The sequence below is a fragment of the Coregonus lavaretus genome (assembly GCF_964263955.1).
Source record: "Coregonus lavaretus genome assembly, chromosome: 10".
Lineage (NCBI taxonomy): Eukaryota > Metazoa > Chordata > Actinopteri > Salmoniformes > Salmonidae > Coregonus > Coregonus lavaretus.
Genome location: NC_139997.1, coordinates 9,768,229 through 9,795,780, shown reverse-complemented (window position 1 = coordinate 9,795,780; position 27,552 = coordinate 9,768,229). Strand labels below are relative to the sequence as shown.

Sequence of the window (27,552 nt, the reverse complement as noted above, 5' to 3'; positions counted from 1 at the left end):
CTGAGACCAGCCACCCGGACAGCTGATTAAACTGTGGGTTTGCACAACCGAATAAATTCTGCACAAACTGTCAGAAACCGTCTCAGGGAAGCTCATCTGCATGGCCATCGTCCTCACCAGGGTCTTGGCCTGACTGCAGTTCGGCGTCGTAACCCATTTCAGTGGGCAAATGCTCACCTTTGATGGCCTCTGGCACACTGGAGAAGTGTGCTCTTCACGGATTAATCTCAGTTTCAACTGTACCGGGCAGATGGCAGACAGCGTGTATGGCGTTGTGTGGGCAAGCGGTTTGCTAATGTCAACATTGTGAACAGAGTGCCCCATGGTGGCGGTGGGGTTATGGTATGGGCAGACATAAGCTACGGACAATGAACACAATTGCATGTTCTCGATGGCAATTTGAATGCACAGAGATACCGTGACGAGATCCTGAGGCCCATTGTCGTGCCATTCATCCGCCACCATGACCTCATGTTTCAGCATGATAATGCATGGCTCCATGTCACAGGGATCTGTACACAATTCCTGTAAGATGGAAATGTCCCAGTTCTTCCATTGTCTGCCTACTCACCAGACATGTCACCCATTGAGCATGTTTGGGATGCTCTGGATCGACGTGTACGACAGCATGCTCCAGTTCCCGCTAATGTCCAATAACTTCGCACAGCCATTGAAGAGTGGGACAATATTCCACAGGCCACAATCAACAGCCTGATCAACTCTATGTGAAGGAGATGTGTTTCACTGTATGAGGCAAATGGTAAAATTAGCTAGCTAGATAAGGTTAGCATGCTTGCTAGCTACACTGACGGAGGTCTGCCCTGATTGTTAATATTTCTCCACTCCACATTGAAATCACCACAACGTTCCCACCCCCAATTCGTGAATATTTATTATTAGCCTGCGTCATTCTTCGGAGGTGGAACCTAAACGAGAACCAACATTTTCGCTATGGACAGGAATTACGTTGAAATAGGGGCGCATTGCCATCTGGTGGGATGGGGGCCTTTAAAGCTAAATTCCTTTACACATTTTGCCATGACTTATGCCATGTTAATATGATATCTGAGTGAGAATGACTAACAAAATCAATGGGGGCCCCCTGGAGGTCAGGGCCCCTGTGCCTGGTCGGTATTTGGCCACGATTGCTACAAGTTTAGATAGCTGGCTAGATAACTACCAATCTAAAAATTGACATGGCTAATTGTCAGCTAATTGAATGACTGACATAACAAGAGAAGAACTCCTGATGCACAACCAAATTTTGAAATTGCACCTGGTGTATTTTACTATTCTTACTATCAATAGTATGTTGAGACCACGAGTGAGTTCCCCCAAACATTTTTTTAATAAAATGGGGTTGGGGGCCCCCTAGCTACCAGGGGCCCTAAGCGACCTCTTACGTTGCTTATGCCTGGGACCGGCCCTGTCTGCAGGTCCAAAAAAGACCGGAAGTGTGAGGTGGAGTCTGCCATCTGATATCACAGATAGGCTAAATCAAACTTAGGCAGTAAGGAAAGCGCATAGATTACTGCAATAGACTAGCAGCAAGGAAAAATAAACATCACAGGTGAGTGAATATTCACCTGGTGTAACCTGAAAAGTTTAAATTGTGTGTAATTGAATGTTTCACATGACATGAATAGTGTCACACGTGAGTCATGCCTCTAAATGTGTGTGTGTGTCTTTCCATCCACAGAGACGTGCCATGGAGTTCGCTGCCCTGGCTCTGCGTCGTGTGTCGTGGACCAGACCAACAATGCCTACTGTGTGACGTGTAATCACCAGTGTCCAGAGGTGAAGTCACCTGACCAGTACCTGTGTGGCAACGACGGCGTTGTTTATGCCAGCGCCTGTCATCTGAGGAGAGCCACGTGCATGCTGGGAAGGTCCATCGGCGTGGCATACGAAGGGAAATGCATTGGTAAGTACTGGAGCATCAATATGGAGTGCATTTTGTAAAGTTGATACATCACACTTAGCTCAATGAAGATTTCAGGGTTTTGATGCACCAAGCTTTCGGTCACAAAGACTTTTGTCAGAACATACTAGAGTAGTAGGCCTACTAAGCATAAAAAACATGTCTGTTCTGTCTATTCTCGTTCACACAGACAGGACACTAGGTCTATAGCCATCACCAGAATCATGCTGTCTGTGTGTATCAGAAATGGATCAGCGCTGGCCTAGGCCTGTGAGGGAGTGTGATAATATTGTCTGATGGTCTCTTTGTGTCTCCTCTCTAGACGCCCGGTCGTGTGGGGACATCGTGTGTCGGGGAGCGAAGAGGTGTCTATGGGATGAGGGGAGTGGCCGCGGACGCTGCTCCGTGTGTGACGAGGCGTGTCCGGAGAGTCGCCCGGGCGAAAGTGTGTGCTCCAGCGACAACAACACCTACCCCAGCGAGTGTTCCATGAGGCAGGCCGCCTGCGCTCAGCAGCGCCTCCTGGATGTCAAACACTCAGGATCCTGCAATTGTAAGTATATGGTGGAGTCTGAAATGGAACCCTATACCCTCCATTGTGCACCACAGCGACGCACCCACTGAGAACTTATGAGAAAGTGGCTTAAACTCCAAAACAGGCTTTTCCTCAGTCCGTTTACCCAAAGTCATAATTGAGGGGCAAATCCTAACATCCTTGACATCAATGCATGACTAAGTGAACATTTAACTTAAGTGGAAGTTAGGGTAAACCCCTGAGGAAAGATAATGTGGGTCCAACTCCAACACATCCCTCACCCAATTTTTCCAATGTGATTAAAGTCACCTTATGTTAGTCCCCTTATACCACAGCATTGTTGAATACTCATTTCTGATTGTCTAGAAGGGCATTCTAGAGTGGGCATTAAAACCAGATAATGGGACAATTGGAAAAGATAGCGGGACACCTTGCAATCATGATGCAATATGTGCCTACACATGCAGACCGTACTTGCTACAAAGTTACAGAAAGCTAAACCAACAACTACACAAACTGAAATGGGATACATTGTAAACGCAGGAAAAACTTCCAGCATTTATTTGTTTTTGCAGAGACTTATTTTTTGGGAGGATCTGATGACCTAATGTGGTGAGTGATGAACATGAATTTCTGCTGTCCCTACTGCAGTCATGACGACAATGGCGCTGTCAAATCCTCCCACATGTTTCTAGTTTGACCAGCTGTTTTCAGCAACTTATATTTTTGAATTTGTTTGTCATATTGGCAGGTTTGCTAGCAACAAAATATTTGGCTAGCTTCTAGCATAGTGTTTGATAGGCAATGCGATCTCCTCGTAATGAACAGTGTCGAGTGTCCTGACGAGAAGGCAAACTTTTCTAGCTATGCCAGGCAAAATCGGGCAACGTCATTGATTTGGATGTATCCAAATCAATATCAATAGAAAACAGCTTAAAACAAATGCAAATGCAGCTACTTTGCTGTTATTCTGGCTGCAGAGGTCGTGACTGTTAGCCGTAGCTAGTTGGCTAGCTAGCAAGCAAGGGATAAGAACGTATAGAACGACTGGGTCGCGTCCATAAATATCCAACTAATCGAACAAACGACTAGCGATCAAAAGATGAGAAAGTATGAATTCTTATCAAAATAAAAATATCAACAATAACATAAAATATTACTACCGGTAAATTTGTGCTTGAGTATTGTTTACTTTGACAACTGTGGTGTAAGCGGGATAAACGCCTCTGTTCTGTAGCCTACATTACCTTGGAAAAATGAACTCTGTCCATTATTTCCAAGGTAATGTACAGAACGTCAGCTTTTTATCCCTTACTTAGTGGCCTCTGTGTCAAAGCCACTTGTACAAAAACAATTTGCTCGTAAGAGTATGATGATGTATTCTCGTCCACCAGCTCTCTCTCTCTCTCTCTCTCTCTCTCTCTCTCTCTCTCTCTCTCTCTCTCTCTCTCTCTCTCTCTCCAAGGTTAGATACAATGTAGTTAGATACAATGTAGAGGCAAACCTTATGACGGACCACTTCATAGTTGACCGCTATTCTATTGTTCCCATGATGTTTGGTTCACTCATAACATGGATCATATGTCTCTCAGCTTATCCTCCTTCTAATTACAACAATGCCTCGTATTTCTCCTGTAAACAGTAAACAGTAATGTTGCTGTAATTACATTATTTCAGCATGTGGATTATGAGGACTGGGTTTTGGATGGGTTACTTTTTGTATGGGGTTTTCTACATCTGCCAGTGGCTGTTTGTTTTAGAGATAAATCTTTTCTGAGGGCAAATACACTCCAACAGGGTGGTCCTTTGTAGAAATGGGTCCCGGCCCCCTGTCTTGTGGATTGCTGAAATGGGATTAGTCCCGGCCCCTTGTCTTGTGCATCAGCTGAAAGCAGGGTTTCACAATGGAGAAATGAAGTTGTATTGTATTATAAGGATGCATACATGAGCCCTGTTCTGTTCTCTCTGTTTTCAGGTTTAAACCAGGTTTAAACCACCAACCCCAGTGCCCAGCCCTGCCCCCCCCCCCCTCTCAGCCTCCAGCCTCCCTCATAACCACAATCACTTTTCTTTATGTCCCATACTCTGGTCCATGGAAGAAGAGAAGCAGACTGTCAGTGAATCAAGTCAAGGAAAAAAGCTTAATGTTGCAGTGAGATTCTGTGCTGTTGTTAGGGTCAATGATGCTTAATGTTTCAGTGAGATTCTGTGCTGTTGTTAGGGTCAATGATGCTTAATGTTGCAGTGAGATTCTGTGCTGTTGTTAGGGTCAATGATGCTTAATGTTGCAGTGAGATTCTGTGCTGTTGTTAGGGTCAATGATGCTTAATGTTGCAGTGAGATTCTTTGCTGTTGTTAGGGTCAATGATGCTTAATGTTGCAGTGAGATTCTTTGCTGTTGTTAGGGTCAATGATGCAACAGCTAGTGGACAATTTGTTCTTCCATATACTCGTCATCAGACAGGGAAGCTTGAGGAAGAGGGGGAGGAAGAAGAGGAGGAATACTAGGATTTTCTTAATCAATACGTCCTCGAACACAGCCCGGATGATAAACACTCACAATAGCTGAACAGTGTTTCAGTTCAGCCACAGAATACTGTTCATACTGTATATAAAGTGTATGATTATTTATTGTCCATGGAAGAGAAGAGAAACTAAGGCAGGGTTTCCTTAACTCGGTCCTCGGGATCCCAAGGGGTGCGCGTTTTGTTTTTTTGCCCTAGTACTACACAGCTGATTCAAATAATAAACTATTCATCAAGCTTTGATCATTTGAATCAGCTGTGTATTGTTAGGGCAAAAACCAAAACATGCACCTCTTGGGGTCCCCAGGACTGAGTTTGGGAAACGCTGAACTAAGCAATCGTGTATTTGAAATCTTCTGGTTGTTGTTTACTTGTATGTATTTATATATTTTGTTTATTATTTATACATTTACAGTGTCCGTCTGTCTTACTGTATACCTTATGTCTCTTGCATTTTATCCAAAGAGAAAGTGTATTATTTATTTGAGGTGCAATACTACCAACATTGATGTTCTTCTTCTGTAAACTCCTGCAATGCATTCTCTATCTGAGCTGTACACATCTGCTTGTTGTGGGCAAGATTTGGATTTACCCCGTCTTCCTACATTGTGAAATGTTGGCTAGCTTGTTTAGTGTGTTCCAGTTTATTTTATGGAGAACTTGTTGCTCACTCATGTATATACCCTAGTGAGAGAAAGACCCTGGTCATGTATATACCCTAGTGAGAGAAAGACCCTGGTCATGTATATACCCTAGTGAGAGAAAGACCCTGGTTTTGTTTACTCATAGCTGACCTAAATGGCTTTATCTAGTTTTTGTTGAACAAAAGTTACCCGTCCTAGTCCCACTACAGTGCATAGCAATACTTTTAATGAGTCACTATGGTCACTTTCCCTTCAGAAAATTACTAGCTTTTGTGTATTATGGGGAATAGGATGGATGTCACTAAAACTATGTATTATGGGGAATAGGATGGATGTCACTAAAACTATGGGGAATAGGATGGATGTCACTAAAACAATGTATTGTGTTTTATACAACATCTAAGTAGGAATAATTAGGTTTTTCATTTTTACATTGACAATGTTGTTTTTCATATTTCAGAATGTGCCAACGAATACTCTTGTAGACTTTTATGTGCCAATGTTTTTCAGTGCGGTCAATCAAATAATTGACATCACTCCATCTGTAAATGTAAATGCAGTTTACCACATAATGTTCATCACATACAATATATCAAACTTAAGCATGTTGTTTTTCCTCACACTTTTGGGAATATTCAAAGAAATCTGCAGCTGCTGTAAATGTATTAGCTGTTTTGTCCAAAACAGAAATGTGTTATAAGTCAACAGCTGTTGAATTTACAGTGGTGATAAATCTTGATGAATAACCCCCTTGTTCTATTTTGTTATGTTGAATAGAGATTGTCGTAAATATATAGTTTTGTATTTTTTATGTGAATGTTAAATGTACATAATAGTTATGATATTATGATTATATTTATACAGGGCAGGAGAGTAAATAATTAAAATACTTTTTTTTCCTCAAACTTGTGTGTCTTCTGTCTATTGTTTATACACGCCAGACACACAGCAAATCCCCTGCATGTACTGTCTATAGCCTACTGTCCCTGTCCTGTGTACCGGATCCAGTCCAGTATGTTACATCATCATCACGTTTTCAGTATGCTCCAATTAAAGTGATGCAATCACAGCCAGACAGTCAGTCAGTCATTTTCTCTCATTACTGCTCCATGAGCTCTTCCTCAGCCATTCTCCTCCACCAAGTGTAGAAAATGACTTACTGACTGTCTGGATGTGATTGTATGACTTTGTGCTGCAGGACCATATAGATAGATACTGTATTTATCTATTGATCTTGATGTGCAGGACAGGACTGTGTCACTCAGTCACAGCCATATTCAAACCGGTATAGCCCAGCTCAGCCACAGAAGATAAAATGTGTGGCTGATCGACTGAACTTCAGCTTGGCCTGTTTGGCATCGTTTCCCCAGACGTGAGAAAAGCTGACTCAGCTTCTGTGCTTGTTGTGTTTGGTCTGTCTGCTGCGCTGTGTTGTGGGCATGTGAGTGCGTGCGTGCATGCGTGCGTGCGTGCGATTAAGGGTACTAGGGGCATCAGGGTCCAGCAGACAGGAACCAGCCCAGCAGCTCTCTCTCCTCTCCGTCTCTCTCCCTGTCTCGGATCAGAACCTGAGACTATCTCATGCAATTACATTTCAGCAGTAGTAAAGAAGATCCTAATCATACTGTGTGTGCCGTGACTGGACCTTGTCTGTCTGTTTTGGAAAATGCTGCCTGGGACTGGGAGTACACACTGCTAATATAACAACATTACAGAAATGCTGATGTGACAGTCTGAGCCCAGGCTGAGCTGAGTGAGAGCATTTCCCATGGTGGCATCAGAGGTGGGGTGTACTCTCGCTCTGCTCTCATGACCTTGGCATAGCATGAAAGGCAAAACCTGGAAGGTTGCACTGAGAACAAGTGACTCATCACTAAAGTTACGGTCATAGATTATAAAGTCATATAAATTATCAGAAACATCTTTTATATAAGGGCTTCTGTTTGGATTGTACATACAGTTAATCTTGAAGGAGAAGGGGCCATAGAGAGAGAGAGAGAGAGAGAGAGAGAGAGAGAGAGAGAGAGAGAGAGAGAGAGAGAGAGAGAGAGAGAGAAAGAGAGAGAGAAGAGAGAACCAATTACTCACAAAAAGGATATGTTGCTGACCACATAACTTTATATGAAAAGTGTTAGTCAGTGCTTGACGGGGTGCTCAAAGCGCTGCCCACACACAATACCATCGGCCAGAAAGTGAGGACCTTTTTGGACTAGAGTCTAGTTAGATGGACTGGATGACACGGTTACTTCACAGTGTGTTACATACAGTATATGAACCCTTTCCTTCTTCCTGTTCATAGACAGACAGAGCCCTGTACTCCTGACAGACAGACAGACAGACAGACCCCTGTACCCCTGACAGACAGACCCCTGGAGCCCTGACAGACAGACCAGACCGGGCACGCAATAGACCCCTGCTGGGTTCCTCTTAGGAGTTCAATAGAAACGTGTGAGAATGAGTCGATGTCTATGGAACAGGAATAGTCTGTCACAGTAGGTCCCCTCTCCCTGCAGGGCTGGGGGCTGTCTGGTAGCTGGGAGCACAGCACAGGGTGTTCAGTATCACTCTTTCACTCTGAAAATAGAATGAACTAACATTGGGGATCTATTGAAATTTAAACAGTACGCTACCACTCACTCTGAAAAAAAAGAACAGACTCGCGTTTGGGGGATCTATTTAAATGTTTTGTTCTTCCGATCCAGATAGGAGTCTGTCATCAGATCATTGGAGCAGTCACCTCTCTGAACAAGTAGATCCGAGACATCGATGTGCGTTGTTTAGAGATTAGGATGTAGTCACAGAGGAACACAGTGTGTCCTCTATTCTGTTTCTCATAACAGTTCACATTTCTTTAGGCCATGGCCTACTGTAGTTGTCTGGCCCTGACCAGATGCATAGATCAGGCTATGTGTCGTATGACATTGCCTGGCTCCCAGCTAGCTGAGGAACGCTCAACTCCATTCTCTTATATCGAGGCGGAGCTGAGTTTTGATAACTGGTCGAGCGATTTGCTAGCAACAACATTGAGTCACCATCAGTTGATACTTGCAAAAATGTCAATTTTGAAAACGCTTACCTGTGCCTATGTTTGTCCTGTACAACCGCGGTCCTTCTGCGGGGTGCTGAAATTCATAATTTTAATAAAAACTTTTATTGAATACAACCACTGACTTTTTCCTAATTTGTGTTGCTCAACTCAGCGAAAATGCACATAAATAATAAAATGCCATTTAGCAGACGCTTTTATCCAAAGCGACTTACAGTCATGCGTGCATACATTTTTTGTGTATGGGTGGTCCCGGGGATCGAACCCACTACCTTGGCATTACAAGCGCCGTGCTCTACCAGCTGAGCTACAGAGGACCACATTGAATCTCAGCTTACGTAGTACGTCGCCACTACGTCTCCAGTTGAGCAACAAAAATGAGGAAGAAAATCGGTGGTTGTATTCGATAAAAGTTGTTATTAAACTTATGAATTTCAGCACCTCGCGGAAGGACCGCAGTTATACAGGACAAACATAGGTACAGGTAAGCATTTTCAAATGTGACATTTTTGCAAGTATCAACTGATGGTGACTCAATGTTGTTGCTAGAAAATCACGCGACCTGTTATCAAAACTCAACTCCGCCTCGATATAAGAGAATGGAGTTGACCGTTCCTCAGCTAGTTTCCAGGCTAATACTTTACATCATAGTATCATGAAATTATACTGAACAAAAATATAAACGTAACATGCAACAATTTCAAAGATTTTACTGAGTTACAATTCATATTCGGAAATCAGTCAATTGAAATAAATAAATTAGGCCCTAAGCGATGGATTTCACATGACTGGGCAGGGGTGCAGCCATGGGTGGGCCTGGGAGGGCATACTGTAGGCCCACCCACTGGGGAGCCAGGCCCAGCCAATCAGAATGAGTTTTACCCACAAAAGGGCTTTATTACAGACAGAAATACTCCTCAGCCCCCCACACCCACCCCCCGCTCACACGATCCCGCAGGTGAAGAAGCCAGATGTAGGGGTCCTGGGCTGGAGTAGTTACACATGGTCTGCAGTTGTGAGGCCGGTTGGACGTACTGCCAAATTCTCTAAAACAACATTGGAGGCAGCTCATGGTAGAGAAATGAACATTCAATTCTCTGGCAACAGCTCTGGTGGACATTCCTGCAGTCAGCATGCCAATTGCACACACCCTCAAAACTTAAGACATCTGTGGCATTGTGTTGTGTGACAAAACTGCACATTTTAAAGTGGCCTTTTATTGTCCCCAGCACAAGGTGCACCTGTGCAATGATCATGCTGTTTAATCAGCTTCTTGATATGCCACACCTGTCAGGTGAATGGATTATCTTGGCCAAGGAGAAATGCTCAGTAACAGGGATGTAAACAAACTTGTGAAAACAAATTGAGAGAAATAAGCTTTTTGTGCATATGGAACATTTCTGGGATTTTGTATTTCAGCTCATGAAACATGGGACCAACACTTTACATGTTGCGTTTATATTTTTGTTCAGTGTAGATACCAAATTATGTCTTGAACTTATAGAAGTCTAGAGTGAATATAGTCTAGTGTCAGTGCCTTCAGAAAGTATTCACAACCCTTGACTTTTTCCACATTATACCTATTATTCTTTAAAAAATTATTCAAGCTCTGTCAAGTTGGTTGATGATCATTGCTAGAAAGCCATTTCATGTCTTGCCATAGATTTTCAAACCGATTTAAGTCAAAACTGTAACTAGGCCACTCAGGAACATTCCATGTTGTCTTGGTAAGCAACTCCAGTGTAGATTTGGCCTTGTGTTTTAGGTTATTGTCCTGCTGAAACGTGAATTTGTCTCCCAGTGTCTGTTGGAAAGAAGACTGAACCTGGTTTTCATCTAAGATTTTGCCTGTGCTTAGCTGTATTCCGTTACTTTTTTTCCTAAAAAACTCCCTAGTCCTTGCCGATGACAACCATACCTATAACATGATGCAGCCACCACCATGCTTGAAAATATGTAGTGGTACTCAGTGATGTGTTGTATTGGATTTGCCTCAAACATAACGCTTTGTATTCAGGAAAAAAAGTTCATTTCTTTGCCACATTTTTTGCATTATTACATAAGTGCCTTGTTGCAAACAGGATGCATGTTTAGGAATATGTTTTATTCTGTACAGGCTTCCTTCTTTTCACTCTGTCATTTAGGTTAGTATTGTGGACAGGGGCGGCCTGTTCAATAGGGCGATATGGGCGACGCACTGCCAAACGGGAAAAGGAAGGGATTTTTTTTCACGGCAACAGTAGTTATCAGTGTTGTAATCTAGACGTCTAATCTGCCACAGTGCCACACTGCCACTAAATGTCCAATCATGCTAAAGTCGTGCTTCAAATGGCCACCCCCCCTTTTGGGGCGATTTCAGTCAGGTTGAAAATCGCCCAGAAGTCTGTCATAGACTCCCATGTAAAATCTATTTTTTTCAAATTTCAGAGCTTTCAATACAATCTCTATGGGTGTCTGAGGGCTTGCACTTACGCGCTTTCGTCATACGTAACGTAACCATGAACGTAACTAAGAAAAGAGCGGGTATGCAACTCGATTGTGTCTTTGAAAGAAGTTCCTTTTTGTCGGCGAACAAATGAAGATAAATTGGCAACGAAACAATTAGGACCTCCCAGACCAAATTTAATAATTCAACAGGTTTCTACTAAAGGCGGAAAGTCCTACACCCGAGGATTTTCCAAAAATTGGTACTAACGAAAAAATAACATTGCCACTCAACTGGATGAGGGATACAGGCTAGCTGTCCGCCGCCACAACGATGAGGTTAGTGTTGATAATCACAAGTTTACTGGAGAACTGAGACCAAGTAGAGACTTTGGACAGGGTGGATATGGTATAATAAAGGCAGTTTATTCAGAGGTAAAGATATCTGGAATCGCGTGCACGGACCCGTTCGTCAAACTCTTAGGGAGCTATACATTAAGCCCCATTACTTACCATATCAGATAAGAGAAATTGCTGCAGCTACATATATTTTACATCCTGGCCCTACATAGTTCACTATTTGCATCACTTACCAAAATATTACATGTGGTCATATATGCTTGGAAAGTGGAGATGCCATAGAACGTCAAAAAAGTAAACATTGCTGGAGACACATTGCCGTTTTGGAGAAGACATCGCGTTTGCTAGCGAAGAGATTTGTTGTGGCAAATGAACTTGGGCTGGGAATTGCCAGGAACCTCACGATAAGATATATGCATTGCGAGTCTCATGATTCTATACGTATTGCGATTCGATACTGTGATTTTATTGCGCACCATATGTCTGTTGCAGAGGGATCAGAAAGCCATGAGAACGAGTTTTGATCAGTCATGGAAATAAAAGTGCTGAAAACAAATTGGCTCCCAATGTGAAAAGATTGAGAACAAGCTATGAAGGAACAATAATGGTGTTTTGGTGCAGGTACAGCCAACTAGCGCTAAAATATTGCGATATTGTCAATACAGTATATCGTAAAGTATCACTATGTAACTCGATTTCTTTCACCCCAATCCCTCAAATTAACGGTAAATAACTGAATTGTTTGCCCCACATTTAGCTAAGATGATTAGCTAGCCAGCTAAAATGTTTTATTTAGTTAGCAGTCGCATCTACAATAGTTTACTGTCAATAACATGTCTCCAAAAATGACGTGGTGTCTCCAATTGTGTTGACATTTTACAATTGCGATGCGCATCCATGAGTATCCACTTTCTGTAGCTCAGCTGGTAGAGCACGGCGCTTGTAACGCCAAGGTAGTGGGTTCGATCCCCGGGACCACCCATACACAAAAATGTATGCACGCATGACTGTAAGTCGCTTTGGATAAAAGCGTCTGCTAAATGGCATATTATTATTATTATTATTATTATCTGAAGAGAGCCCCGAAACATTGTGTGCAGACATTTTATGCAATAAATGAAGTAGGTTGAATCTAGTAGTTCTGATCTTCTGATTGGTCCTGATGAGTTGGGCGAGGTGTTTGTGTGTGTGTGTGTGTGTGTCCTCAGAGCAAGAACTCGTGAGTTGGAAGAACTGAGAGGCCTATGGCGTGGGTGTTGTCCTTGGCCACCTGCTGACAAGGCTGACAAGATAGGACCCTTTTGTCCATTGTTATTGGATAGGAACAGAACTTATAACCAGCTCCTGACCTAAATAGATCTTAGCACAACATTTTACTCAACATATCATATTCCATATTCACTATAACAAATATATTTACTACGACATTAGCAAGAACCGCCACATCCTCAGCCGGCTAATCCAGTGTGTGAAGTTTTGCGGAGTGTTTGAGTTAGCTTTGCGAGGCAAAGATGAAACTGAGGGCTCCACCAACCCTGGTAAGCCAACACTTTTGAGATCAGTCAATAAATGCTTCTGGTATTGACTTATATGCTGCCCCTGTCTTCATGTTGTTGCTGGACATATCTTTTTTTAAATGTGTGTAGGTCACCTAAATCATCAGAAAAATTGCTTGCCCCCCCTGAGAATTTTTTCAGGAGCCGCCACTGATTGTGGAGTAACTACAATGTTGTTGATCCATCCTCAGTTTTCTCATATCACAACCATTAAACTCTGTTTTAAAATCACCATTTACCTCATGGTGAAATCCCTGAGCAGTTTCCTTCCTCTCCGGCAACTGAGTTAGGAAGGACGCCGGTCTCCTGGTAGTGACTGAGTGTATTAATACACAATCCAAAGCCTAATTAATAATAATAATAATATGCCATTTAGCAGACGCTTTTCTCCAAAGCGACTTACAGTCATGCGTGCATACATTTTTTGTGTATGGGTGGTCCCGGGGATCGAACCCACTACCTTGGCGTTATAAGCGCCGTGCTCTACCAGCTGAGCTACAGAGGACCACTAACTTCACCATGCTCAAAGGGATATATTTTTTAACACATCTATCAATCGGTGCCCTTCTTTGCGAGACATTGAAAAACCTCTCTGGTCTTTGTTGTTGAATCTGTGCTTGAAATTCGCTACTCGATTGACGGACCTTACAGATAATTGTATGTGTAGGGTACAAAGATGTGTTAGTCATTCAAATATCCTGTTAACCACTATTATTGAACACAGAATGAGTCCATGATTTGTTAAGCACATTTATAAAATCTTGAACTTTAGGCTTGCCATAACAAAGGGGTTGAATACTTATTGACTCAAGACAGCTTTTGATTTTTTTTAAATTTTTAAAATGTTCTACAAACAAAATTCCACTTTGACATTATGGGGTATTGTGTGTAGATCAGTGACACAAACTCTCTAATCAATTTTAAATTCAGGCTGTAACACAACAAAATGTGGAAAAAGTAAAGGGGTGTGAATACTTTTTGTAGGCACTGTATTAGACTGGAAATTAAACGTTTGCTCATTGAAGTTACCGTAAGTATGAGGCATCCTTTCCACATCAAGCCTTTGTATTTGGTTATAAGATCTTTCTGAATGGGTGCCCAGAACATTTGAAATGCCAATAGGCTTCTAGGCATTCTACTAGGCATTCTACAGCATTCCAATGGAACCATTGTAAGGTTCCATCAAAATAAGCGGAAAACTAACTTCCACTTAGTTCTCATTCGATTAAATGCTATTACTCACTCATATTCAAAATTAACTTTGAAACCAACAATCAACATGCTACAATAAAGCATTCATCAATTAGGAAGAAAACTACGGTCGGCGGACTGGTGGTAGTCCCCGGCAGAAGTCTTTGAAAAGTGATCATAGGGAAGTCAGAGACGGGTATGTATTTCAGCTCATTTTAATCCTCTTTTCACATTTCCAGGGGACTCCTCTCTCAGTCCGTCAGATAAAAAAGGCTAATGGGAAAGTGTCCGTCCGGCCAAAGTGCACACAATGGCCCATATTCACAAAGCTTCTCAAGAGTGTGAATGGTGATTTAGGATCAGGAAATCAGGTCCCCCCCTGTCCATATAAAATAAAAACTGATCCTAGATCAGCACTGATCTTAAACTCTGAGACACTTTGTGAATGAAAAGAGATGAAAAGTAAATGTTGAATACTCAAATGTCATGAAGTTATGAACAAGACTCCCAGCTTACGGTAACATATTTCCTTATTTTCTTCTAGAAACTTCCTGGGAAACAGTGTGCTAATGTCCAGGTGTAATGGAAATGACAGAGGAGACTTTTTAAAGAAGATTAGCGTAATGCTGTCTAGCCAGAACTGCGCTGGATAAAAGCGAGAACAGATTTAAAGTTTATGTCTTGCAGACGGCTTTGTGAAGTTGTTCAGACATGGTCTAAGTTTTCAGATTAATCCCAAGTGTTCATCTGTCTGCATACTAATGTTTGTCTGGGACAGAGATAGTCAGAGCAATTGGAAATGGACTTAACTTCTTTTTAAATATAATTTTTCTCTCCCCAGACACACACAACTGCAACATCTATAAGACTGTTTAAACAAGTACCATTGTTTCATTTGAAGTTAATTAGCATTTCTCAGTGGTGAGAAAAAAGTTTTAAAGCCCTCTTAAAACAAAAAGCAAAGAGACTGACTTTTAGTGCAAACAGGAAAGATTCTCTGTCCTTCAGAGTGTGGCTCCAGACAGTATATCTTGGGCACATTTCTATCCTGTTCAGTATTATATCATACATATTGTATATAATTATTGATTAAATCCATGCAACATTAAGGCCATGTGCCATTTCGACCATGACCAATGTACTTGGTCTGACGCACATATCATATAGATCTCCATCTAATGGTGGGCAATCAATGGGTGTGAACTCCTACATGTGTGTCACCATTTAGACATGCCAGACCATAGAATTGAATATTGAATTTAGTAGGCTCTGTATGTGCCAGACGTGATGTCACAAGGATTCGTTTTCAGTCAGGAAGCCCCTGTTAGAATATGTTGTGTGTCTCTCTGTTTTTATGCTCTCTGGTCTAAATGCCAAGACAATTAAGAGATGTTTGTTTGGGGTAAAGCCCTGTATGACTCATCACTGTACTTGAAACACACACACACAGTAGCAGGCTGCAGGGAGAGGGTTTCCTTAGTCCCCATCACGAGGGGGCTGACTGGTCCAGGCAAACAAACACAAGCGAATAATGAAACAAATCTGTTTTTTTTGTTAATGTCAAACTAAACCTCATCAAATAAATAATACATAAAACATCCCATTAATAACTCCTGAAGATTCTGAAGATGACTAACGCTAAAGTTGCGTGTTATGGTACTGTAAATGTCAAATTCCTCAAGGTCTCGGGTTTGGGGTGTTGCCTCTTACTGTATATCTGTCAGGGATGTCATCAGCAACATTGGACAGCCATAAGCAGTAACTACTGCACATTTTCCTTTACGTTTCAGGGCTCAAAGGAAGATTCGACAACTGATTATTTCTTGACCAGATATATACTGAACTAAAATATAAAGCAACATGTAAAGTGTTGGTTCCATGTTTCATGAGCTGAAATAAAAGCTACCAGAAATGTTCCATATGCACAAAAAAAGCTTATTTCTCTCAAATGTTGTGGAGAAATTTGTTTACATCCCTGTTAGTGAGCATTTCTCCTTTGCCAAGATAATCCATCCACCTGACAGGTGTGGCATATCAAGAAGCTGATTAAACAGCATGATCATTACACTTGTGCTGGAGACAATAAAAGGCCACTCTAAAATGTGCAGTTTTGTCACACAACACAATGTCACAGATGTGTCAAGTTTTGAGGGAGCGTGCAATTGGTTGGGCCAAATGAATTTATTTTAATTGACTGATTTCCTTATATGAACTGTAACTCAGTAAACTCGTTGAAATTGTTGCATGTTGCATTTATATTTTTGTTTAGTATAATTCATAAAATTATACTAGTCAATTTGAAGATCTTTCTTAAGATCTTTAGTTGTTTTATCTGGGAGCCTGTAGCCAGTATGTCATTCAAAAGAAGGTCTGAAATACTGTCAAGGCATTGGATCATTCTTGACAGGGCCATATCTCTTTACATGGTTCTGTTTCTTGATACTTGAGGTCATTTAAGGTATCCTAGCAACCTGACACAATGAAAGAATTGATGGAGTGAACACCCATGTCCTTATTTAGCCTTTATTGTCCATGTTGCCAAATGGAATGATGCATAAATTATGTATATACACAGTAGATCTTCAGAATAGACTCGAAGCCACTAAAGCAAACTGCTAAATGTCGATTTCTTCTTCCAGTATAAACACAGACAGGTTCCTGCCCTTACAGATTATAACAAGACCATCTGTAACAAATGTACAAATTGATCTTGATATAGATATAAATGAATTAGAAAAAAAAGGCAGCTTGAAGAGTTTGGCTATTAGGATATATATATATACATACACAAATGTGGTAGATACATTACTATAAATACAACAATATGTTCAGGTATCGGTATACTTCTCTCTAAAAAGACTAAACGTATCCAAGATATCCTAAAGATCTAGAGCTCAGAAAACTCGAGATACACATGTAGCACACGGACAGTCTGGTAACCACGACAACCAGGTGGGGGACCCCAAAAAGGGTAAGTCTAACCCCTAGCCGGGGTGTAAGACATGACGTCATGTCATCAGAAGGGGTCAGCAGTCGCAGATGATTGACAACACTGGTAATAATAATGATGAATGACAGTGTTTTGAGGCGTTTCTAGACAACACCAGAATAATAAAATATTATTATTATAAAAATATTATAAAACACCAGAATAATAAATATAAAATAAATCACCAGGTGTTCTGACTGACTGACAACATAACTCATTCCCCACCGGAAGATGCAGCCAATAAAAGTTACATTGGTAAGAAGGAAAGAAATGTACATGAAAAGCTTTGAAATGTTTCTATCATCTCTCTGAGTAGAAAGTCTGTTTAACCAACCTGTAACCTTTGACCTGTATGTGTGTGTGTGTGTGTGTTTGTGCATGTGTTCTTACACATACACACACGGTCCACTGTGTAGGCCCTATACCATCATTTGTAAATCCTCCTTATTATTATTATGACATTTAGCAGACGCTTTTATCCAAAGCGACTTACAGTCATGCGTGCATACATTCTTTGTGTATGGGTGGTCCCGGGGATCGAACCCACTACCTTGGCGTTACAAGCGCCGTGCTCTACCAGCTGAGCTACAGAGGACCACAGACTCCTGACAGACTTCATTGACTGTGTCGAGCAAACGGCATTCAATTTCACACTACAGTTAGTCCCCTGTAGCTCAGTTGGTAGAGCATGGCGCTTGCAACGCCAGGGTTGTGGGTTCGTTTCCCACGGGGGGCCAGTATGAAAATGTATGCACTCACTAACTGTAAGTCGTTCTGGATAAGAGCATCTGCTAAATGACTAAAATGTAATATACGTTTTCTTACACACAGAGGGACAGGAGTTTTGCCCCCCAGTAAAAAGGTAAGACATCAAATTACTAAAATACTCTAAATTAACATCTAAAAGCTTATTCTCCACAATATGCATTTCAGTGAATCAACAGTGAGAGAAAGCTTTTAATTCAAACATTAACATTTAGTCTCAATCTCTTCTTACTGTGTATTGAGGGAGTACACCTCTACCTGTGAATCGATGGTGTGGAGCTAAGCAACAAAATAAACTACTGAAAATTGGTTTAAGATGTTTGTGAAGAGACTTCTTAAAAGTTTGGCTTTAAAACACATCAAGGCCTTGAAGTTAAAACATTTGTCACAGACAAGTAAGTGATGTGGGACAAAACCATTGAGCATGACCAAATAAATATTCCAGTTCCTCTAAATGCCACTCAAACGTGTTCACATACTACATCCAGTCTTGTAGCAATCTACAAATATCAGCCATCAAAAGGACAAGAAAATAACGAGAATGATAATCCAGCATTAAAGATGTGGCAAACTGATGTCTTAAATAGAGATATTGATTTTGTGTGAAGCCAAGGCAGATTTCCAACATGATATGTGCCTTTTCAGTAGTGCTGAGCGATTAGTGCCTTTTGAGGTCGGTTCGGTTTGGTTTTTGAAAACGAATCACAGTTTTCAATTTTGGTTTCAATTTTTCAATTTTTTATAAATGCACTATGTGGGTTCAAGGCTGTAACAACACAGAATTAAACAATTAATAGTAGTGACTGCCCATTACAGTTACAGTGCCCAGCAAAAGTATTCATCCATCTTGGCGTTTTTCCTATTTCATTGCATTACAATCTGTAATTTAAATGGATTTTTATTTGGATTTCATGTAATGGACACACACAAAATAGTCCAAATTGGTGAAGTGAAATGAAAAAAATTACTTGTTTAAAAAACGTCTAAAAAATAAATAATGGAAAAGTGGTGTGTGCATATATATTCACCCCCTTTGCTATGAAGCCACTAAATAAGATCTGGAGCAACCAATTACCTTCAGAAGTCACATAATTAGTTAAATAAAGTCCACCTGTGTGCAATCTGTCACATGATCTCAGTATATATACACCTGTTCTGAAAGGCCCCAGAGTCTGCACCACTAAGCAAGGGGCACCACCAAGCAAGCGGCACCATGAAGACCAAGGAGCTCTCCAAACAGGTCAGGGAAAAAGTTGTGGAGAAATACAGATCAGGGTTGGGTTATAAAAAGATATCAGAAACTTTGAACTGGAGTATCTGTCCATAGGACCACTTTAAGCCATACAATCCACAGAGCTGGGCTTTACGGAAGAGTGGCCAGAAAAAAGCCATTGCTTAAAGAAAAAAATAAGCAAACATGTTTGGTGTTCGCCAAAAGCCATGTGAGAGACCCCCCAAACATATGGAAGAAGGTACTCTGGTCAGATGAGACTAAAATTGAGCTATTTAGCCATCAAGGAAAACGCTATGTCTGGCGCAAACCCAACACCTCTCATCACCCCGAGAACACCATCCCATGTTTTTCCATCGGCAGGGACTGGCAAACTGGTCAGAATTGAAGGAATGATGGATGGCGCTAAATACAGGGAAATTCTTGAGGTAAACCTGTTTCAGTCTTCCACAGATTTGAGACTGGGACGGAGGTTCACCTTCCAGCAGGACAATTATCCTAAGCATACTGCTAAAGCAACACTCAAGTGGTTTAAGGGGAAACATCGAAATGTCTTGGAATGGCCTAGTCAAATCCCAGACATCAATCCAATTGATAATCTGTGGTATGACTTAAAGATTACTGTACACCAGCGGAACCCATCCAACTTGAAAGAGCTGGAGCAGTTTTGCCTTGAAGAATGGGCAAAAATCCCAGTGGCTAGATGTGCCAAGCTTATAGAGACATACCCCAAGAGACGTGTCTTATTTCTTGTTTGTTTCACAATAAAACATATTTTGCATCTTCAAAGTGGTAGGCATGTTGTGTAAATCAAATGATACAAACCCCCCTAAAATCCATTTAAATTCCAGGTTTAAAGGCAACAAAATAGGAAAAATGCCAAGGGGGGTGAATACTTTTGCAAGCCACTGTAAGGTTCAAGTTCTATATTCTGGTTGTGTATATTACACATTGGCGCAACTTTGGTTTTAGAAGTGGGGGGACATAGCTGTATTTATTTATTTTATCCAGTCGGATAAACACTCCAAACAGCCTACCCGACCGCTCGGAGGCATCCGCATGGTAAAACTGTGGGGGGGGGGGACAAAAATGCAATTTCAGAATGTGGGGGGGGGGGGGGGGGGGCATGTCCCTTCCGTCCCCAGTGAAAGCTGCGCCCCTGATATTACATATTTGTTTTACCGTTTTTATTATTATTTCATTAATAAAACCCCAATGATGGTAGTGACTGCACATTACTGCATATTACTTATTAATAAACCATGTAACACTATTTAGATAATCCATCTGTAGATGTTCTACAGTCCATCCTTTATTCACATTACTTACATTATATATCAATATTTGGTGACTTATTATTTTATTCCAAGTCATCATCTCATCTCATCTCTGCTCAGGCAGTAGCAGCCAGTCAGTCAGCCTTCTATCTCTGTGCTCCCCAAATAATCATCCTTCAGGCTAGTTACCTGCCTGACGAAATCCCTATTTCAGTAGTTCTTCAAAGTAGATAAGGAATACTTGTAAGAATGCTAAATAACAACTATGAATCAATTAGATGTATTGTCGAGTAGAGATACCTAAGCAATCGCTCTCTATCCCTCTCGCCTGTCTGTCTGCCGGCCCCACAGGCTTGCCCGGCAAGAACCAATGAGAACAGGCAGCTGTAGGCGCAATGGATTCTGGTCATTGTAGTAAATTACCACATTTTCTGCATGTCACTATGGTGAGTTGGACAACATGCCCCAGAGAGAAAACTCTCTAGAGAAACGGCACGTTGAGCGCACAGAAGAAAAAAAAAACTAAAAGGTATTCAAATAATTGAACTGACATTGACCAATTCGTTATTTAAAAACCAAAAATAAACCGACATTTCAGTTAATCACTCTGCACTACTTTTCAGGGAGTCTGTCCACCAGGTCTCTACAGTTTGAGAGCTGGTAGTCTTTTACTTCTCTAACCATGATAACCCTGGAGGCCCATAGATTCTCTGTGGAGGGGAATGACTCCATGTTCTATGGTTCCTCTGCGATCAGGTTGCTCCATTGTGGTATGCCCTGCCTGTGTGGTATGCCCTGCCTGTGTGGTATGCCCTGCCTGTGTGGTATGCCCTCCCATGGGCTTTGTAGCTCGGATGTGGCTCCTGTGGGGTCTAACTGTCGACCAATGTGTGGTTTGTAGTTTGTGGCTCAGCAGGTCCTGTGGGACCTGTGGGGTTTGTAGTTCTTGTGGCTCAGCAGGTCCTGTGGGATTTGTAGTTCCCAGTAGTTTAGGTCCTGGCTCATATCCTGCCTGTGTCTTGGTCCTTGTCCTCCAGCAGCTCAATGAGCTGAGTGAAGCTCTGTTTCACGGCATCCATGTTGTCCACTGAGCTGCCCTCTAGAATCCAGCTCTTCCCTCGGGCCAGGGGCTCCAGCTCAAAATACTTCTTTATCTAACAGAGAAACAGACAGAGAAAGAGAGAGAGAGAGAGAGCTCAGAGATTTGGACACTCATTGAAAAACATATAACAGTGTGTAAATAACTGTAACGTTATCTCATTTGTGATTTCATTCTTGATGTGTGGGTGTACATCATAGTATACCGTAAATGTTTTTGTCTAAATAGTGTTCATTCCTCTGTAATTACACCAATATCTGCCAACGATTGCATTACATATAACAAGAGCCAAGTGGAGACCACAAACTAGGCCAAAGTTGTACAAAGATTGTCTAAAGAACTATGCAGGTCCCATGTTGGAAGTCTGCAGGAAAACAAAACAATAACAAAAGTCAAAAATATTGCAATCAATTCTGAATCAAATGGGAGAAAGGTTACTTTGACAGCTATGTCAAAAATCTGAAAAACACAAAAACACTGCTACAATTCTCTTAACACTTTCAAAATCTCTCAGTTCTGCCAACACTGACACGGATTGATAGGTGATGGTCAAGCAAGCATTGAGGACAGTTTCTGTGCAGTTCTACTACTTTGTAGGGGGATGCCTGAGACCAGTCCAGTGATATATGGCAGCCACACTGGGGGGGGGGGGGGTGAGGCGAGGCCAGCCAGGCCATAACCATGGAAATAGAATGAGGTGCTTTTCTGTTCTAGCAATTCTATTTATATGGCCATAAGGGTCTGTAAGACATCAGACAGTCTCATTGAAGGTTTACTACCAGGGTGATGTAAGGCCATGCTGGTCTACTGACCATCAAACAGTCTCAATGAAGGTTTACTACCAGGGTGATGTAAGGCCATGCTGGTCTACTGACCATCAAACAGTCTCAATGAAGGTTTACTACCAGGGTGATGTAAGGCCATGCTGGTCTCCTGGTCATCAAACAGTCTCAATGAAGGTTTACTACCAGGGTGATGTAAGGCCATGCTGGTCTCCTGGTCATCAAACAGTCTCAATGAAGGTTTACTACCAGGGTGATGTAAGGCCATGCTGGTCTCCTGACCATCAAACAGTCTCAATGAAGGTTTACTACCAGGGTGATGTAAGGCCATGCTGGTCTCCTGACCATCAAACAGTCTCAATGAAGGTTTACTACCAGGGTGATGTAAGGCCATGCTGGTCTCCTGGTCATCAGACAGCATGGTGACAGAATGTTACTTGTTGCCCTCTCTGAGTCATAATGATCTGAGAGAGCAGAGCGGTGTCTGGAGAACCTTTGACACCACAGAGGCCAAGAATAAATACCTGGCAAAGCCCCCGAGAGTCAAGTCAGTACTCGGAGGAGTAATTTTTCACATTCGCAATACTACTGGTCAAGATAGTGGATACTATAGCAGGGTTAAGTAGGCATGAAATGGAAGAAAATGCTCAGACTGAGTGAAAAAAGGTTATGAAATGCTAGTTTTCATTTTCTATTGCTAAACATTGCCCAGCACTTGGCTAAAAGGAATAGGAAAAGAGGTCAAATAAATAAAACTACATTTGAGTAAACAGAGACTTAAAAGTTAACTTTTCCAACAGATTCTGTCCATCTGTGTTTAAAGAGGAGAGTCCAAAGTTTGGATGTGTGTATCTGTGTGTCTGTCAGTGTCAGTGAGTGGGGACAACTTCCTATTCTCTGAGCAGACTGAGGAGGGGGGAGAGATCATGTTCAAACCCATTCAGAGAATGGAGAAGATACCATAGGACACCATACTGTACTGATGGCCAAACCCACAGGTACAAGAGAGATTATAATATGCACTAACAGGCTGTAAAAACCTCTGCAAAAAGTGCTAGAGCTGTTATTGTCCTTTTGTTTCAGAGCAGAAAGAAGGAGAATTAATAAATAATCAAACAAAACATCCTTTGAGCCAAAGCTCCCATAGCATGCCAAGAATGCTGATTAAGATTTCCCTGTCTGGGACTTCATTGCTCGCTTACACAATCCTCCCTCCTCCAAAAGAGAGAGAGAGAGGTGGAGAGAGGGAGAGAGCGAAAGAGGAGAGAGAGAGAGAGAGAGAGAGAGAGAGAGAGAGAGAGAGAGAGAGAGAGAGAGAGAGAGAGAGAGAGAGGAGGGAGAGAGGGAGAGAGCAGGAACAGGCTTGGAAGGTGCCGCAGCGTTTGTCTATTGTTTTTCTTTTTGTGTGTGCAGTGTACTGTGTGTGCAGTGTACTGTGTGTGCAGTGTACTGTGTGTGCAGTGTACTGTGTGTGCAGTGTACTGTGTGTGTGTCTGTCTGTCTGTGGGTGTGTGTGTGTGTGTGTGAAGTGTACTGTGTGTGTGTTGTGTGTAACAGTGGGAAGAATGATAATTAATTGAACATAAAGAGAAAGCAACAAGTCTATGAAGAAGGAGAGGTTGAGAGAGGTTAGAGCAGGGATCATCAACTAGATTTGGAAGAAGGAGAGGTTGAGAGAGGTTAGAGCAGGGATCATCAACTAGATTTGGAAGAAGGAGAGGTTGAGAGAGGTTAGAGCAGGGATCATCAACTAGATTTAGAAGAAGGAGAGGTTGAGAGAGGTTAGAGCAGGGATCATCAACTAGATTTAGCTGTGGGCTGATTTTTTCTTGAGCGGATGGTCAGGGGGCCAGAACATAATTACAAACAATTTGTAAACAACAAACTGACCGCAAGAAGCCCAAACAGATATAATATTTGACTAAAACAATCATTTCAAACCTTGCTTAAATGTTATACAAATACCAAACATACGGGAACACCTACGTTTGTTTGAACTGTTTTTACTACCGTACCCCCCCTCCTCAAAACAGACTCAATTTGTCGGGGCATGGACTCTACAAGGTGTTGAAAGCGTTCCATAGGGATGCTGGCCCAAGTTGATTCCAATGCTTCCCACAGTTGTGTCAAGTTAGCTGGATGTCATTTGAGTGGTGGACCATTCTTGATACACACGGGAAACTGTTGAGCATGAAAAACCCAGCAGCGTTGCAGTTCTTGACACAAACCAGTGCACCTGCTACCATACCCCGTTCAAAGGCACTTAAATGTTTTGTCTTGCCCATTCACCCTCTGAATGGCACACATACACAATCCATGTCTCAATTGTCTCAAGGCTTTAACCTGTCTCCTCCCCTTCAACAACACTGATTGAAGTGGATTTAACAAGTGACATCAATAAGGAATCATAGCTTTCACCTGGATTCACCTGCTCCGTCAATGTCATTTTTTTGTCATTTAGCAGACGCTCTTATCCAGAGCGACTTACAGGAGCAATTAGGGTTAAGTGCCTTGCTCAAGGGTGCATCGACAGATTTCTCACCAAGTATGCTCGGGGATTCGAACCAGCAACCTTTCAGTCACTGGCCCAAAGCTCTTAACCGCTAGGCTACCTGCTGCCCTATAATTTGTTACGTTACAGCCTTATTCTAAAATGAATTTAAAAAATAATAATCCTCAGCAATTTACACACAATACCCCATAATGACAAAGTGAAAACAGATTTTTAGAAATGTTTGCAAATGTACTAAAACAAGAAAACAGAACTACCTAAATCTACATAAGTATTCAGACCCTTTGTTATGAGACTCGAAATTGAGCTCAGGTGCATCCTGTTTCCATCGATCATCCTCCACTCGCTCCAGACAGGAGACCTGTTTCCCAACAGGCCTTGAGGGGATGTGGAGGCGGCAGCAAAACACCCCTGTTAGCCTGCCTCACTGTAGGTTTACAGAATGGTGAGCTGGGCTGAGGAGCTGGACTGGGGAGCTGGACTGGACTGGCGAGCTGGGTTGGGGAGCTGGACTGTGGAGCTGGACTAGACTAGCGACCTCGGCTGGGGAGCTGGACTGGACTAGAGAGCTGGGGAGCTGGACTGGCAAGCTGGGCTGGGCTGGGGAGCTGGACTAGCGAGCTGGGATGGGAAGCTGACTGGACTGGCGAGTTGGACTTGGGAGCTGGACTGGACTAGGGAGCTGGGCTGGGGAGCTTGTCTGGGGAGCTGGACTGGACTAGGGAGCTGGGCTGGAGAGCTGGGCTGGGGTGCTGGACTGGACTGTCGAGCTGGACTGGACTGGACAGGCAAGCTGGGCTGGGGAGATGGACTGGCGAGCTGGACTGGGGAGCTAGACTGGACTGGACTAGCAAGCTGGGCTGGGGAGCTGGACTGGGGAGCTGGACTGGGGAGCTGGACTGGGGAGCTGGACTGGACTGGCGAGCTGGACTGTGGAGCTGGGCTGGACTGGACTGGGGAGCTGGGCTGGGGAGCTGGACTGGACTAGCACGCTGGACTGTGGATGTGCCATATGTCTTCTGCAGTATCAGTAGAGAGGACGGGCCCTCAGCCCCAACCTTCACAGGTCTCCCTCCTTCCCTTCCTCTATCCAGTCAGCAATTTATCCATAATTGCATTTATCCATAATTGCATAAATCCACAAAAGACTTCACAAATAAAACAACCTACTGACTGACAGGTGACCCAATACTTTAACACCAAGATCCTCTGAAATCTACCAATCCACCTGAAAAATGTGATTCCGTCCTGTAGGTCTGACGTACAGCTCATATTTCAGACTGAAGTCAGATTTTTGGGATAGCTCTAGTTTTGTTTAAAATATGCGAAAATCAGGACCCTTCCAAACCAAACGTCCTGTAAGACCTTTAACATCCTTGGGATCATCCCCACTGCAGTGGAGGGAATAATATTTAATTTTGGAGTAGTAGAGGGCCTAGCGGTGGGGATTCCTCTGTGGTAAAACATTCTCCATGAGGTAGTTCAGTAACCAACGCTGAGCCAAGACCTGATTCACATGTCAAAACAGCAGAGACGCTAAGAAAACTAATACAAGGCCTTTGTACATTGCGCGAACTTGTCCTGTATGTCCAACTCATCCATTGACGTACTTATACAGTGGGGAGAACAAGTATTTGATACACTGTCGATTTTGCAGGTTTTCCTACTTACAAAGCATGTAGAGGTCTGTAATTTTAATCATAGGTATACTTCAACTGTGAGAGACGGATGGGGCCATGTATCGCGAGATCTTGGCCAACAACCTCCTTCCCTCAGTAAGAGCATTGGAGATAGGTCGTGGCTGGGTCTTCCAGCATGACAACGACCCGAAACACACAGCCAGGGCAACTAAGGAGTGGGTCCGTAAGAAGCATCTCAAGGTCCTGGAGTGGCCTAGCCAGTCTACAGACCTGAACCCAATAGAACATCTTTGGAGGGAGCTGAAAGTCCATGTTGCCCAACGACAGCCCCGAAACCTGAAGGATCTGGAGAAGGTCTGTATGGAGGAGTGGGCCAAAATCCCTGCTGCAGTGTGTGCAAACCTGGTCAAGACCTACAGGAAACATATGATCTCTGTAATTGCAAACAAAGGTTTCTGTACCAAATATTAAGTTCTGCTTTTCTGATGTATCAAATACTTATGTCATGCAATAAAATGCAAATTAATTACTTAAAAATCATACAATGTGATTTTCTGGATTTTGTTTTAGATTCCGTCTCTCACAGTTGAAGTGTACCTATGATAAAAATGACAGACCTCTACATGCTTTGTAAGTAGGAAAACCTGCAAAATCGGCAGTGTATCAAATACTTGTTCTCCCCACTGTACAAGACTTATGCACCATAATACATCTAATGACATATGTCAACAGTTTGAACAACAGCTTTCACGGAGGAGTGCTGAGAACAGGACCTACAGTGGGGAAAAAAAGGCCTGTAATTTTCATCATAGGTACACGTCAACTATGACAGACAAAATGAGAAAACATTTTCCAGAAAATCACATTGTAGGATTTTTAATGAATTTATTTGCAAATTATGGTGGAAAATAAGTATTTGGTCAATAACAAAAGTTTCTCAATACTTTGTTATATACCCTTTGTTGGCAATGACACAGGTCAAACGTTTTCTGTAAGTCTTCACAAGGTTTTCACACACTGTTGCTGGTATTTTGGCCCATTCCTCCATGCAGATC

General features: G+C 42.3%; 2 protein-coding genes across 2 annotated transcripts in view; one reads left to right on the top strand and one right to left on the bottom strand.

Annotated features, from left to right (window-relative positions):
* The window catches only part of LOC311135817 (follistatin-A-like), a gene marked incomplete at its 3' end in the record, with an annotated part of 9,641 nt that extends 7,096 nt beyond the window's left edge, over positions 1-2,545 (top strand). The window contains exons 4-5 of the mRNA XM_084169855.1: positions 1,700-1,924; positions 2,244-2,545. Coding sequence (XP_084025981.1) covers positions 1,700-1,924; positions 2,244-2,545 — 527 coding nt within the window. The remainder of the gene's footprint in view (positions 1-1,699; positions 1,925-2,243) is intronic.
* Positions 2,546-20,463: 17,918 nt separating this feature from the next.
* Positions 20,464-27,552, bottom strand: part of LOC311136492 (ADP-ribosylation factor-like protein 15) — a 68,512-nt gene continuing 61,423 nt past the window's right edge. The window contains exon 5 of the mRNA XM_084170637.1: positions 20,464-21,618. Within this exon, the coding sequence (XP_084026763.1) occupies positions 21,466-21,618 (153 nt within the window). The 3' untranslated portion in view covers positions 20,464-21,465. The remainder of the gene's footprint in view (positions 21,619-27,552) is intronic.